This window comes from Peromyscus maniculatus, chromosome 22 (genome assembly GCF_049852395.1).
Source record: "Peromyscus maniculatus bairdii isolate BWxNUB_F1_BW_parent chromosome 22, HU_Pman_BW_mat_3.1, whole genome shotgun sequence".
NCBI classification, from domain to species: Eukaryota; Metazoa; Chordata; class Mammalia; order Rodentia; family Cricetidae; genus Peromyscus; species Peromyscus maniculatus.
This window is the reverse complement of record NC_134873.1, coordinates 39,981,284-39,997,767: the sequence shown is the minus strand read 5'-3', so window position 1 is coordinate 39,997,767 and position 16,484 is coordinate 39,981,284. Positions and strand designations below refer to the sequence as shown.

The 16,484-nt window shown below is 44.0% G+C and overlaps 1 protein-coding gene across 1 annotated transcript in view; it reads right to left on the bottom strand.

The window, feature by feature from the left end:
- Window positions 1–7,808: 7,808 nt before the first annotated feature.
- Wdr43 (WD repeat domain 43) overlaps window positions 7,809–16,484 on the bottom strand; it is a 42,996-nt gene continuing 34,320 nt past the window's right edge. The window contains exons 14-18 of the mRNA XM_006990703.4: window positions 16,129–16,192; window positions 14,375–14,488; window positions 13,526–13,595; window positions 9,476–9,525; window positions 7,809–9,389 (exon numbers count right to left, since the gene is read on the bottom strand). Of these exons, the coding sequence (XP_006990765.1) occupies window positions 9,189–9,389; window positions 9,476–9,525; window positions 13,526–13,595; window positions 14,375–14,488; window positions 16,129–16,192 (499 nt within the window). The 3' untranslated portion in view covers window positions 7,809–9,188. The remainder of the gene's footprint in view (window positions 9,390–9,475; window positions 9,526–13,525; window positions 13,596–14,374; window positions 14,489–16,128; window positions 16,193–16,484) is intronic.

Genomic DNA, 16,484 nt, shown 5'->3' with positions numbered 1-16,484 from the left:
GAGGAGGTGCTCCGAAAGAGTCCTGACCAAGGAGGCTCTCACCAAAAGAGTCCTGACCAAGGAGGCAGCCCCCAGTCCTCATGTTTCCAGCAACCAGAAGTTTGAAATAAAGAGTCACTCCTTCGTGAGGTAGAGCTGACAAATACCACAGGCTCTGGTCATCTCTTCCATAGTAATGACCCCAGGCTGTGGAGGTGGAACCAAGAGACAGGATTATTCAAAGATTTAAAAAAAAAATGGACCAGGCGGCAGTCGAGGGAGGCAGAGGCAGGCGGATTTCTGTGAGTTCAAGGCCAGCCTGGTTTACAGAGTGAGATCCAGGGCAGGCTCCAAAGCTACACAGAGACACCCTGTCTCCAAAAACAAACAAACAAAAACAAAACAAAAAAGGGGGGGCTCTCCTGGAGAGATAGCTCCGCAGTTAAGAGCACTGGCTGCTCTTCCAGAGGTCCTGAGTTCAATTCTCAGCACCCACATGGCAGCTCACAACCATCTATAATAAAATCTGGTGCTCTCTTCTGGTCTGCAGACATACATGCAGGCAGAACACTTGTGTACATAATAAATCTTTAAAAAAAATAATAATCACTTTCTAAATATTAATGTTATAACACTCCAAGAAATCAATTCTCATAAACTTATTGGCTGGTCAAAAAGCACATCAAAATTCCCACAGAATTTATAGGCTTTATGTTTAACCTGGGTCAAAGGAGATTTTTCCACGTGAAATTCCACCTGAAGTCTGTTAAAGCCAAACTGAAAGGCAACCTGACAGCCTATGAAAATCTTTTGTTGTGGTGGTGGTGGTTTTTTGAGACAGGGTTTCTCTGTGTAGTTTTGGTGCCTGTTCTAGATCTTGCTCTATAGACCAGGCTGGCCTCGAACTCACAGAGATCCACCTGGCTCTGCCTCCTGAGTGCTGGGATTAAAAGCGTGCGCCACCATCGCCTGGCCTGGCAATCTTAAGTACCATAGCCTGTACCCAGAATACTACCCATCGGCCACCGTTATCTTCATCGTCTAATTTGCTGCATTTAGAACCGCCCAGGAGACACTCGGGCACGCCTGTGAGGGTGTTTCCTGAGAGGTTTTCCTGAGGAGGCTGCGGGTAACACCATCCCATGAGCTGGGGCCCCAGACCTAACCAAGAGGGAAAGATGCAGAAAGCGAATGAACACTTGCTCCCTGACTGTGAGCACAGTGCGACCAGCTGCCTCAGTTCTGCTGCCTTGATGGGCCGCGTTACCCTCAAAGCACAAGTCCAAAGAGACCGTCTTTCCGGAAGCCAAGTATCCAACTCAGCATCCTAGAAGGATGCTGGCCCCGCACAGACACAAGGAACAGGATCGGCCCCTGGAACCTTCCTTATGGTATCAGGACACTGAAAATGACCTGTTGCCATTGATCAGGAAATGCCCCAACATTCTAAAGCTGCAGGGAGAGACAAAGTAATCTGCATTGGAGTCCCCCACCCCCAAGAGATCTTCACACAGCTCAAGACAGTGAAGCAGTTTTGTTACTGCCTAAAAAAGCTAGATTGCAAAATGCTACATACCTTCCTAATGCTGCCATCCTTTAATACATACAGTTCCTCATGTTGTGGTATTTATCTTGTTGCTACTTCATAACTGTAATTTTTTTACTAGTGATGAATCACAATATAAATATCTGATATGCAGGATATCTGATATGCCACCCCCAAAGGGGTCGAGACCCACATGTTGAGAACCGCTGATCTGTGTGGAGAAAAAGTAATCAGTTGCTTCCCACCAGCACATCCGTCTGCACACAGATCCACAGAGAAAATATGACGGGACCAAACTCCAAAAGAACCATTGCTACCTCTGCATGCAGCTGTTCCCAGCCAGGATTCTGGAAGGAGGATCAGAGGCCTAGGAGTAACCCACAGCCTTCACCTTCTCTCTAGACCAGTGGGTTCTCAACCTTCCTAAGGCTGCGACCCTTTAATACAGTTCCTCATGTTGTGGTGACCCCGCCCCCAACCACAAAATTATTTCCGTTGTTACTTCATAACTGTCATTTTGCTAGTTATGAATCATAATGTAAGTATCTGTGTTATGAAATGGTCTTAGGTGACCCCCTGTGAAAAAGGTCTTCCCACCCGGGGTTGTGACCCACAGATTGAGAAACACTGCTTTAGAGGCATGCATTCTACGTCACTTGCCGACTTCAAGCCGATTTTAACACCAGGCTGGCAAGATGGCTGAGCAGGTAAAGGTACATGGCTCCAGGCCTGACAACTGAGTTTGATCCCTGGGATCTGTCCACAAGTCGTCCTTTGACCTCCACACACACCACGAGATGCAAGCACAGATGAGGACATGCGCACTAAGTGTACATGCTCACGCAAAGAGGAAAAAATTGAAAGATCTACCAGAATATAATGGTTACTGCTGTTACAGCTTTGTCTAACTTCCCTATGTCTTCTGCAGTTTCCAAAATCTCTCCAATAATGTCCTACTCTCAGAAAAAAATGTTTTTTTCATTTTACTTTTATTTCCAAAACAAAGTTTCTCTGTGTCACAGTCCTAGCTGTCCTGCAACTTGATCTGTAGACCAGGCTGGCCTCGAACTCATAGAGATCCGCCTGCCTCTGCCTCCTGAGAGCTGGGATTAAAAGGCATGCGCCACCACCACCCGGCTCATTTTACATTTTTTAAAGATTATAATTAATTTATCCCTTCCCTTTCCTCCCACAAGACCCTCCCTGCTCTCCTTCATATTCTTGGCCTCTTTTCTCACTAATATGTTATTGCATATATATATATATATATATGCATACACATACATATATATATGCATACACACACACATACCTAAATATAACCTGTACAGTCCATATGTTACTTATGTTTTCAAGCTGACTGCTAGATGCTGGACAACAAATCGGTATGCTCTCTCCCTCCCAGCTTTCCTCGGTTGTTTATAGTTTGTGTGTGTGTGTGTGTGTGTGTGTGTGTGTGTGTGTGTGTGTGTGTGTAGAGTTGAGGCCTCATGGGCTTTTCTCTGTCCACTTGGGCATGTCCTTTGGTCTCATCCTTGTTCAGCTCCTGTTCGGGCGGTCACATTGGTGAGACTTTATGGACGTAGCTTCCGACACTACTAGGAAGCACAATCTCACAGCATACTCCCTGATCCTCTGGCTCTAACAATTTCTCCAGCCTCTCTTTTGCAAGGTTCCCTGAGCCTGGGGTGCCAGGAGTGCTGTGTATCCACTGAGATCGGGTTCCCTGAGCCAGGAGTACTGTGTATCCACTGAGATCAGGTTCCACAGTTCTGCATTTTGATTGGTTGTGGTGTTCTGTGGTGGTCTCCATCTGTTGTAAAGAGACTTATCTGTCTGTAAGGGTGTTTATAGGTTGTTGTTAGGGATTCTGCTGGTTTAATAACTTCGAGACTCCAGGTTCCCCTCCAACAGCCATGACTTCATTCGCACTGAATAGTTAGCTGGGTTTCCAGCACCAGGCATGAGTTCCCTCTTTTTGAGTAGATTTGAAGACCAATTAGAGAGCTGTTGGTTATCATCAAGGGGTGCTTGCCTGTTGTTAGGGATTTTTACTTTTTGGCTCTTTTTGGGGGGCCCACCACCCAGCTCCCAAATAAATTCACACACAGAGGTTTATTCTGAATTATGAGTGCCCGGCCTTAGCTTGGCTTAGTTTCTAGTCAGCTTTCCTTAACTATCCAATTTATCTTTTGCCTCCGGGCTCTTGCTGCTCTCTTAACTTGGGTAAATCTTACTCTTACTCCCTGGCTTGCTGTGTAGCTGGGTGGCTGGTCCCTGGAGTCACCCTCCTCCTCCGGCTCCTTGATCTTAGATCTCCAGTCCCTCTGCCCAGATTTCTCCTATTTATCCTCTCTGCCTGCCAGCCCCACCTATCCTTTCTCCTGCCTTGCTATTGGCTGTTCAGCTCTTTATTAGACCATCAGGTGTTTTACACAGGCACAGTAACACAGCTTCACAGAGCTAAACAGATGCAACGTGAACAAAAGGAACGCACCTTCAAATATTCTACGACACTTGTCACTACTGTCCCTTTAGGGTTATCATGCCATTCTGGTCACTGAAGTCAGCCATGGCTGGGGAGGACTGTGGAGTAAGACCTCTGGGTGTAGGCCAAGGTTGGCATAGTGGGGTCATATGGAGATTTAACTTTTTGAGAATTCTCCACACTGATGTTCAAAGCGGCTGTACCAGTGTGCAATGCCACCAACAGAGAATGAGGGTCCTCTCCAGCATTTGTTGTTGGTTAGAACAGTAGGCTTTTCAAAATAAAGTTCACTTTAGAAAAGAGGGCTTTTGTCCATTCACGGTTAAATTTCTTCAAAGTGTCAGACTTGAACAGAAACTTTCTCTAGAACTTTCCCCTCACCCTTTCCTGCCCATACTGGGAACATGTCTAACAAATCAATCCGAAAACAATCGCTTAAACGGGTCCACCCTTGATCCAAGGTCCCCTCCACTCACTGTCCCGTTGCGTTCTTGCAGCATCCTGGAGGCAGATGGTGATGTGGTTACTCTCCCGCGTCCTCCCCCCCCCCCCAAAAAAAAAAGAAGACACTGCGGTGTGAATTTGCACTCCAGGCTCTGTCCCTTGGTTTCACCTCCTCTCATGATGAGCAGAAATGCATCCTGCTGATTCGCCTTTTTTATACCCAAATCTATCACAAGGTATCAATTAAACAGGCCTCCAGCTGTCCAATGTGACTGCCTAATACACAGTTTACATGAAAGTCATGGGCATTTTACCACCATCAGGGAAAAGGGTTCTGTCGGACTGGGAACAACTAACAAGATCGAAGTCTAGCTGAATCTACTGTCTGTTCCTTGGGGCAGCTACATGTACTGCTGGGGTACCCAGTCATAACGAACAGCTTTAAATACACCTAAGGAGACCCAACACACCCAAACCTCACTTAAGTCACTGTCCTGTTAGGAGAAAAGCTGGGTGAACAGAGAGAAACTAGTACAGGCCTTAATGAAGCCAAGACATCCCAGCCTGCCACTGGGGAAAGATCACAGCTGTCCCTGGCACCAGCTGTGAAAGATCACCCCTGACCATTTCTCTACTGCAATGCCACACTGGTTCAAAATCAATCATCTAATGATATAACCGGCTTTGTATGTGACTTTCCTGTGTAGAAAGAGGATGTATTACTACTCAGCCTGCAATCTGCTGAGAGGGCTTATTTTTTCTTTCTCATAGTGAACATGCAGCTTGTTAATCCATTAACACCCCTGTGGCTTCATTCCACCACTCCTCTGTGAATTGGGGTCAAGTTTTGTGCTGAGGTACCACACAGCCAAGACCGCTACACTAGATTAAAAGAAAACTGAGTTATATGCCTGAGATGCCTTCAAAGAGGGGACCAATGGATGGTCACTTAAAAGGCACCATGAAAACCATTGCTGCCTGAGTGGGTTCAGCAGACCTGTCAATAACAGCTCAAAGAACCTGCAGCTAAGATGTGAATGCAAATCTGAAGCCCACCAGGATCGGTCAGTTCTTTGCACATGTTCCTCGAGGTAACCCGTGTTGGTTTTCCTTCTTCGTGAAACGCTGGAGCACCCTGTGCCTTGCGCTTCTTCCATTTCTATTCTCTCCAAGGAAACTCATGATGGCTCGGGAGCAATGTCACCTCTATGTCAAGGCCAAACTGCTACCCCCATGCAACTCTCTCAAGATAACTAGTTGGTAGCAGCATCACCTGTGGAGTGCCACAAGTTATTAGAAAATGCCTTATAACCAGCAGTGTTAGTGAGGCCGGAGAGGATGCTGATTTCAATGGTCATGGTCCCGCCAAAAGAACAGTGTAAGCGGCAGTGGTGGACCAGCTACCTGATGCCCCGCACACCTTGCGGCCAACACCACCAAGTCTAACTTCAAAACAACCCGACAACAATGAATTCTCTCCCACTCCGTAACTACCATCCTGGCCCAAGTCACCATCATGGATTACTTCAAACACCAAGTTTTCTGTTGTTGTTGTTGTTTTAGTCCTAAAACACTGGATTCTCAACTGGAAAAGCGGAGGATTCTGCTCAAATGCAACAGGCCCCGCCCCTCTCAGTTCAGAGCAGAAGCCAGCCTCTGCAATGATCTCCAGGGCCTGTGCTAGCCACCTTCCTGACCTAAACTCACGCAGCACTCCCTGCCTGTTTCTCATGTTGACCTCACAAGAGGAACTGCCTTTAGGCCTTTGCTCAGCTGTTAAAATTCTCCCAGATAATCCACTTACTTGTGACTCACCTCTGCCAACATCCGGATCTCTCAATAATCAGATTACACTTCATGTAACTGACACCTTCTTCCCGCCCCAACGCCTTCCCTACTTTTCTCCCACGTTTATGTACCAGTTTCCTTCACACACGTAACTCTTCAACCAGGAAACAAAGCTAAAGAGCTGGAGGTGAGGCCCACAGTACTTCCTGAGAACAAGAACCTTCAACTAAGAATGATAGGGGAGGGGGACCCCTAGCCTTTAAAGCTTCCGCCTTTAGGGATGTTTATCCAAACCATGACAACCAGACGCTTGGCATAGAGGTTGCCTTTGTTCCTTTGTTCAACAATATATACATCAGGCACCTAAATAACCACCAGCATAGGGACAAGGTGTGAATGTAGCATGTTGGGAAGTGTCCTTCTCGAGGATTATTTTCACAATCTAATTTCCAAACCTCAGACCTCATTTGCATTAAAGATTCAAAAATACCAAATCAGAGGCCGTAACACCTACTCACACCTAAAAATATATTCCACATACTCAATCTAGTAGTCTATACCTAAGGCAACAATCGCACAAAGGCAGAATTTACGGTACTGTACCACACAGCGTATGTGAACTCACTGAATAGCCAACCACACAAGATGGGAGAGAGGGAATACTCAAGAGTAAACAGACAGCCAACGAGGACATGGGATCACTGACTTGACTATGGTTGCAGGCTTCAAAGTTTTAATAAAAAAAAGCAGGAAGACCCAAAAAGGAACACACACACAAGCGAATTTCCTTGTCTGTGGGAAACCAGCTCTGACCTGCTCCCACCTCTCAAAGGGTTCTTAGGTGTAGAGAAGAATGAGGAAATGTTAGGTAGACAGAAGAGACAGTAAGACAGATAAAGGATAGCTTTGGGAGGGCCCTGGGTCAATACCCAGCCACCCAGAGGTTTATTCAAAAGGGCTTTTTATAATATGCCAAAGGGAGAGGCAAAAGACCTCCCCCTTGCAAGATCAAAGCACACCATACAGCCAAGTGCAGACCCTTCCAAACACCTGGTAACCAGGCCAAATCATCTCCTTATGCAGCCCTGCTGGGTAAAGCAAGCTCAGATTCTCTAACGCTGAGTAGCTCTCAGTAGATAGCCTCTGTGGGCCACCACGTTATCTCAACTGAGACCACAACAGTGAAATTCTCTATCACTGGGAAAAAAATCAGGCAGGCCTAACTGGATGTTTCTAAACTGGAAACAGAAAGAATAAAAGCTTCCTCTATTGCTGTTGTTGCTTCATGATGCCTAATTAAACACAAATACCTCTTATTTATGTCTAGAACCTTGTAATAGGGAGTTGCCACCAACCAGATGAGGTGGCCTCAAGAAATAACCAGCCATCACTGAGAGATTTAAAACAAGGTGCCCATTCCTTCACTACTGCTAACTTCATCATACAGCAGGCCTTGAAAGTACTCACCTGTGGACGCTAGGAAGGAGAGCACCTTAAATACCTTCACACCCTAAGCCCAAGCATCCAGCTATATACTCTCTACACATACCACGAGACACGCGCTGGGTAAAGATGAGTATTTATTCACTTTACAAAGAGAATGGTATTAAATTGCCATAAACAACTCCATTTATAGACAAATAACTGTACATCGCACCAGCAGCTTGCCCAAGATGCTCTTCCTGCTCCGGCTGTGCAGCCTGCTCTGCCTCTGATGGAGTCCTCCCGGGTACCGGTGTTCTTACACATTCACAGGTGGGAAAGTCAACGCATCTGCTCAGCCCTTCTGCAGAAGTGAGCTCTCCACCTGCCCCTTAGTGAGCACTAAGTCAGTACTAGCTCACTCTTTTAAAAACAAGACAAATTACTGGTAATTTGAAAAAGCTGTGTAGCACACCAAAATACTTTATACATACATAAAAAAATCTTGAGTAAGATTTATCATTTTTAAAGATAAACAGATACCCTAGCCCTGCCAAGAGTGGGTAATGAAGAGGAAAGAAAACGTTAAATTACTGAATTATAAAAATAGTTTCTTTGGAAAAAAATTCCAGCAAGGTTATCATTAATATCTAAAACCAAAGAGAAAAAATAAACAATTGTTCTCTGATCCATTAGTAATTGAAATAAAAATGGAAACCTCTTCAAAAGCAGCTGTGACTGAAGTTTTAAAAAGCTGCAGGTAAGAGCATGTCTGATCTATACACAGATGATTCTTTACAATCTGCAGACAAGAACACTCTTAATATGGCTAAATCTTTGCTTCTTTAATTACCATTATTTTGTTTTGTTTAAAAAAATATCTCACATGACACTTTAAAAAATAAGTGTTATTTTGGGGAAGCGCACCGAATGTCCAGTCTGACCCAAGTCCGATGACCAGTTAGACGACAAACTGGGGACGCTGTGATTTTATTTCTGTGAATCACAGCCGTTTTCACTTCAATTTTTAGTTATGCCTTCATGTTTTATGAAAACGTATCAAATTAGGTAAGCCAGATTAAGAACAATTCATTAGTGCTGCTTTGGCATCTGGACTGACGGAAGACACCACCCTGAGATGAGAGCCGACTCCTCCACAAGCATCCAGTTCCTGACCCCACGGCACGTCTGTCTTCACCTAAGCCAGTTTATGATCGAACCAGTCATACTAGAGTATTGTATTATAAAAATATACCATATATGGACACTCGTGTCAGTACATGGCAGAAAGTGTGTCTATTTACTGTGTAAAGTTTATTAACATTTGCATGAAACACTCTTATTTACACAGTTACATTCTGGGGCTCTCAGGACAGGAAGGTGGTGTGGCCTCTGTGAACTTGGAAGCGTATGACGGTGGCCTCTTGTCTCCGGCACGTGGCAAGCCTCCCTGGGAGGCTGCGGCAGCGTTGGGCAAGACGAGCCAGGGTTCACAGTGTGACTGGCTGCTTCTCTCCTGCGTCACTCTTCCTCACTCTCGTTCTCGGGATCTAGATCAGAATCTCCATTCAACTCTTTCTCACTTGACACATCTCTGTCCTCCCCGTTCTCTTCATCTTCAATGTCCTCCTCCTCCTCCTCTTCCTCCTCTTCCTCTCCATTGTCTTCACCAACACCCTCGTCTTTTTCACTGTCTTTCTCTTCGTCTTCATCCCAATTATCCTGGTGGAAACAGCAAAGGAAAACATTCACAAGGGCTCCCTTACGGTGAGGATAAAAAGCAGTTGGACCAGAAAAATTTCACTCACATCAGAATCCTTTTCTGGAATTTCATCATCAGACTCCTCTTCAGAAGATTCTGTCAAAGAAAGAGCACAGTGCTGAAACACAGCATAGTATTTAGAGTATGCTACCAACCTCCGAACACGTGCTACCCAATGACTATTGTTCTTTGCCGTTCGCCTGGTTTGAGCTGGGGTCTTGTGTGGCCCAGGCCTAGAACCTGCAGTCTCCTCGCCCCAGCCCCCAGAGCTGAGATTACAGGTGTAGCCATCTACCTTCTAAGCCAGCTTCTCACTGCACCCTTCTGTATTTAACTGCACTTTAAATGGTGTGTACGCCCATAAGCGTAGCTGCCAGCAGAACAACTCGCCGGCTCCAGGGAGATAAAGTTACAGGCAGTTGTAAGCCATCTAATGTGGGTGCCGGAAATCGAACATGGCCTGTCTCCAAGAGGAAGACTCTTAATCCCCAAGCCATCTCTAGCCCTAAATTTAATACTTACATGAATATAACAAAACTATGTTTATTATTTCAAAGTAAGTACCAAAACCCTATAAAATCCCATCTTAAAATATTCAGCCATTTCTAGACCACCAAATAGACACAGTGGATCTGTAAAAATTCTATACAAGAAATGATGGTTCATGCATCTATCTGAAAAAAATGCATTTGCATGGTTTGTGATCCATAACAAAAGTAGTAGTTACAGAAAAAGACTATGTTAAGTGTACAGTTTTGAGACATGAAACACTCAAATGTACAAAACAACCGAGTTAATTATTATCTAAGGACCATGGGGACGAAATGGAAGAACAAGCAGAATGGGCCTCTCATGGAAGGCAGCAGGAAAGCCGAACTGCACTGATGGACCCACACAAATGGACTTGAAACCCAACTCAGCCTCACACGGCACATCCAGGTGACAAGAATTTCAGCTTTTACAGGATGCACTCACTAAATGACCCAAGAGGAAGTGCTCCACAACCACACACAGGAGCAATCCATAGCATCAAATGGTCTCTCTTCAGCAAGTCTCCATCAGGAGCTCTCAACGACTTTCACAAACTAGATCTAATGTGGGGCCGAGGCTGGATTCCAGTATGAATAAGCCAAGGCATTCTACACAGAGTGGCTTTTAAAACAACCTAAGCTGACATAGGATAAGATTAATGGGCTGGAGGGCTGGTTCAGTGACTAACAGCACTGGCTGCTCTTGCGGAAGACCCAGGTTCCATCCCCAGCACCCACATGGCAGCTCATACACACATACACACACACACACACACACACACACACACACACACACACACACACACACACGCAAAATAATCATACACATACAATAATCTAGAACAATTAAGGAATTAGCCAGGCATGGTGACACACGCCTTTAGTCTCAGCACTCAAAACTATGGTTATTTTTGTAATCAGTTTTTATACCAAACTTATCCACGTTGGTAACTTAGGCAGGCCTCTACTTCCTAGTTCTCACTATTACATCATGTACATGATGTTGTGTGCCTAATGGTATAAACCATTAGCTACTAATGAAGAACTGTACTATTTATAAGAAATTGTTACAATATTTTATAAGTAAGACTATGATGGACAAATCTATACAACTCTCCTTACATGTGTTCTAAAGTCATTTTTCTCCAGCTTTTTTAGTCTTAGCATACTCATAAAATTGAATATCCCAATGCTTTTATTTATGAGTTAAGTCTCATAATAAGATGTTTATCTCATTAAAAATTAAAATCCACCAGGCGCTTTAGCTTTCCCGCCGCAAGTGAGTTTTCTGAGGATACCTTAATGCAAGCGCCTAAACACCAACAAAAGACTCAAATCTAGAGTGAACAGCCCAGTTAAGAATAATGCAGAGGCATGGAAGGAAAACAAACAGCTCGGTGGTTTGAACAGCAATGTCCCCATAGGCCTATGTATTTAAATGCTTAGTCACAAGGGAGCAGAACTGTGCAGGAAGGATTATAAGGATTAGGAGGTGGGGCCTTGTTGGGGGTGGACGTTGAGGTTTCAAAAGCTCACACCTAGGCTGGGTGGTGTTGGTGCAGGTCTTTAATCCCACATTAACTTGGGAGGCAGAGGCAGGTGGATCTCTGTGAGTTCAAGGCCAGCTTGGTCTATAAAGCGAGTTCCATGACAGCCAGGGCTACACAGAATAATGCTGTCTCAGGGAGGAAATAAAAAGTCTCAATGCATGAAGTGTTCTCTCTCTGATGTTCCAGTTGCACTTCTTTAAAGCGACCCCACTACTTAGTAATTTTTCCCTCCAGTAAAGTAGCCCATATATGCTTTGTGCATTTTAAAGTGTGAAGAGCAAAGTAACACAGTGTAACATGAGCAGTCTTCCCAGCCTGAAAAAGCAGTCTAAAGCAGGCTCTAAGCCTGTCAAAGATACTGCTGACCCACATCCCACAGTTCTATAGATCTTTCAGGGCTGTCTTGACATGCAAGGTAAGCCTTCCAACCTTGTTCATCTATATCAGTTACTCTGATTTTCTTGATTCACTTAAATATGCAAAATATTCAAGAAAATAATTTAGAGGTTGTAAGCAACTTTAAAATATAGGATTTTCTCTTTGAAAATTATTTGATTATCTTTAAGTTTGTTTATACAGGCATATTATTATTTTTCTCTATAACCTTTCTTTTTTGTTGTTTTGTTTGTTTTCGAGACAGGGTTTCTCTGTGTAGCTTTGGAGCCTGTCCTGAACCTCGATCTGTAGACCAGGCTGGCCTCGAACTCAGAGATGTGCCCACCTCTGACTCCTGAGTGCTGGGATTAAAGGTGTATGCTAACACCATCTGGCTCTCTATAACCTTTCTATTTCACATCTTAGACATTTTCTAGTATTCCTCGTTTTGGCTGCCGCTGTGACATTTCTTCTGAAAATATTCTATGATCAGTTACTTCTGAGGTGTAATAATGTTGGCTCTTTTTTGCTGGTCTTGGTGTCCAGGACACTTGCTAATTTGCATACCACCTATTAATAACAGCTGACTGCAGATTTGTTGTATTTACTTTACTGTGTACCAAAGAATAATATTTGCAAAGTCCAAAGTCTTAGAATTCTTTAGGAAAGGCACCTGGAAGCAATCAAAAGTACATTACTATCTCATTCCTGGCTTCATTAGTGAATTTATATTGTTTGATAGGGGTTTAAGATGAGGAAATTCCTTTCAATTCCTTGGTTGCTTAGGAATTGTTAAAGATGTGTAGATGGTATTTTTCCAAAATCTTATCTATGTCCAGTGTTCTCCAATGACATCTGTTACACTGATCACTGTATTAGCAGATTTTCTGATGCTGTGGTACCTTGTAATATTTAAATTAAAAACTCTTGGAAATGGGTTCTATAATCGATAAAACTACTCGGGATGTCTAAGCATAGTCTCAGGCTTATTTTACTTATAATTACTAATTCCTATTAACTGTACAAATTCCCCCTAAAATATTCTGGACTCTGTCTCATTGAAACTGCTAATAAGGCTTTACCCGATTCATAATACACCTAATATATTATGCTATTAGGTGTATGCTATTAGGAATATCTATTATGCTTTGAAGGCTTAATAAAATAATTCAAAAAACTTCAACTTGGTATTTGTCAGGGGGTTGACTGAATTTATTTTATTACATCTTGTGTATGTGTGCACGCAAGAACACGTGCCAGTCAGGACACATCTTTTGGGAGTCAATTCTCTCCTACCACCATGTGGATCCTAGGGATTGAACTCAGGTCCTCAGGCTTGGTAAAGAACCGTCATCTCTCTGGCCTCTAACAAATATCTTTTAGAGTCTGTTCTGGTCACTGGCATTCCTAATCACTAATGCCATAGTCTACTTTCAGGCTCTTGGGCGACTACTGCCCTTGTCAGCACATGACTATGAGGCACATATATGTAAAGATTCCTGACAAAACCCATCACTCCATATGCTGACCTGAAATAGTAATTTAAAAAGAGCTTATGTGAGCATTTCTATAAGGAAACAGAATCGAATTACTATGAAAAATAACAAAACATCCAGCCTCTGACCCAACTTTTTTTTTTACCTTCTTCATATACCAATTTTGCCTTCTGTCCAGGGGAAGGCACTTTTTTCATTTTTTCTGATGCTGTTACCTGGAAGACAGAATTATGAAGCAATTATAAGCTTATCTCAAGCACAGCCAACATCACCCCAACATCCTACTGGCTTACCCTCCCTTGCTGGACTCCCCCAAATGAATGGACAGCCCAAATACAACTTGGAACAAGCACAGGAAAAACATGTAAGGGGAAATTACTCTACGAGAGTTAGGAAACCACGTGCAGTGATTAGAGTATTATTGCACCAAAATGTTAATCAGATACACCATGACTAGCTACTCACAGTAACACACTGAGCTGAGTACAGTATAGACGCCCTGTAACCCACTGCTCACAGTAACACGCTGAGCTCAGTACAGTACAGACGCCCTGTAACTCACTGCTCACAGCAATCTCGCTGAGCTCAGAGTACAGTCTAGACGCCCTGTAACCCACTGCTCACAGTAACACGCTGAGCTGAGCTCAGTACAGACGCCCTGTAACTCACTGCTCACAGTAACACGCTGAGCTGAGTACAGTACAGACGCCTGTAACTCATCAGGTGAGTGCTTGCCTGCACTCTGTGCCTGTAATTTAGCACTCTTGCGAGTGTGTTCAAGGTCAGCTGGAGGAGGGGTGAGGGAGTGAACACAGATGGGGAGAGGTCCAGTTAAGCTTTCCCACTCTCACTCAGCAAACACTCCAGGCTAAAGCTTGGACTCTGACTCGCCAACTTCTGACTGAACTGGAGTCTGTCACTACTGGAGTAGTCCTCCCCCTTCTCTCCACTCCACGACACTCAAGGCTGAGCTGGGAATCGTTTATCTGCTCACTTGTGTGATGAGAAGAATGAGCTTCCCGTGCAGGTGTGAGAGCTTCTGGAACGTTTTGACTCTGCTTTCCATTAGCTGGTAGAGGGTCCCCAGCTGGTGTACCAGGTCGGGCAACTAGAAGAGACAGACAGACAGATGACACCACTTCTCATCATCACCAACATCTAAGAGGAACACACACAAATCATGCAGCTAGCCCTACCCAAGCATCTGTCAGAAGTACTTCTGGGGACAGTGGAGCTTTGGGACACAGCCTAGCAACATGACAAACTTTCAAAGAAGGCTCCTGATATCCTGGCAGGAAAAAATAACTTCAAAAGAAAAGAAAAAAAGACAGGAATCACCACTGCCAGGTAGCAGTGGCGCACGCCTTTAATCTCAGCACTTGGGAGGCAGAGGCAGCTGGATCTCTGTGAGTTCCAGGTCAGTCTGACCTACAGAGCAAATTCTAGGACAGTTAAGGCTACACAGAAAAACGGGGTGGGAGGTGGGTAACAACTTGTCAGCTAGGGCAGATGGCAGAGCTAACTCCTGCATACTGATAAACTACTTCAGATAAGACGAACAGGGGTAGCTAATAAAAATCACCCACAAGACATGTAGAACTGAAGGGACTTTCCTCTAAAGCTTACCCGGTATCCAGCACATTATCTACACCTGCCATAGGCTCTGGAGCACCAGAAGCTTCTCCAACCTTGAGATTCTACATATGAATGCATCCTATTTACATACCATAAGGGGAGGGGACCTATAAATTAATTGGGGTTTTTTTTTAATCATATGCTAAAACTTTTTGAAAAAATATACCATAAAATGATAAGCAAACAAAATCATTATTTTTTTAGTTTATTTTTAGTTTAAAATATAACTGATAGCCAGGTGTGGCGGCTCATGCTTGTAACTGCAGCTCTTAGGAAACTGAGGCAGGAATGGCTGGAGTATAAAGCCAGACTCAGCCACAAAGTGAGTTCCAGACCAGCCCAAGCTACAAAGCCCTGCCTCAAAAAGAACCTCATAATGGGGCTGCGGAAATGACTGAGCAGTTAGAGGAATCAGGTTTGGTTCCCAGCACCCACATGGTGGCTCACAGCCATTGATAGCTCCAGTGCCAGGAAAGCCAATACCCTCTTTCTGACCTCCACGGGCATCTGGTATATATGCACACATACAAAATACTCATATACACAAAACAAAAAACATCAATACATTCAGTAAAACGGCATGCTAAAGGTATTTGCCACTAAACCTGACGACCCAAGTTTGACCCCAAAAACCCACATTAAGGCCAAGAGTCAAGTTGTCCTCTGACCGTCACATGTCATAGCACAGGCAACCCCCAACACATACAGACTAAAAAGCTCAAGGTGAGTGGTGGTGGCACACACCTTTAATCCAAGCACTTGGGAGACAGATGCCAGCCTGGTCTACAGAGCAAATTCCAGGGAAGCCAGGAATACACATAGAAACCTTGTCTTGGGGTGAAAATTATGTTCCTTATTAGGCATGGTAGTATAACTCCTTTAATCCCAGCATTCAAGAAGCAGAGGCAGGCAGATCTCTGTGAGTTCAAAGTTAGCCTCATCTGTCCACATAGCAAGCTCTACTCCAGCCAGAGCTATATAGTGAGACCCCACCTCAAAAATGTGTATAATAATGACGATGATGAAATAATAAAGAAACTCTCTAAAGGAAGCAAAGGGTCATTAGAGTTTCTAATCCTAACCAAAACAAAGCCCAACCATGATAAGACTTACCGTGGATAGGTACGATGCATGAATCGTCAGCACACATTTCAGCCACTGAACCATTAAAACAGCACTAGCAGAGAAAAGAAACCCAAGTGAAGGCAAGTTCACTGACTCAAAATAGCCAGAACAGAAAGTCTGTGAAAGTAACCATCAAGCACATTTCCCGGGCCTCTCGTTCTGCCATGGAATCTGGCAGAGATTTCTATAACATAGTTTTAGCTTTTGCAGGTGTACTAGCAAGCTGATCAACACTCACAACCCCCAAAAAGAATTAATACTTCAAGACTAAAAGCCAGGCTTTAACTCATATAACTAATCTATACCAGGACAGTAACAGTTATAATCACATTGGAGCCCAAGCA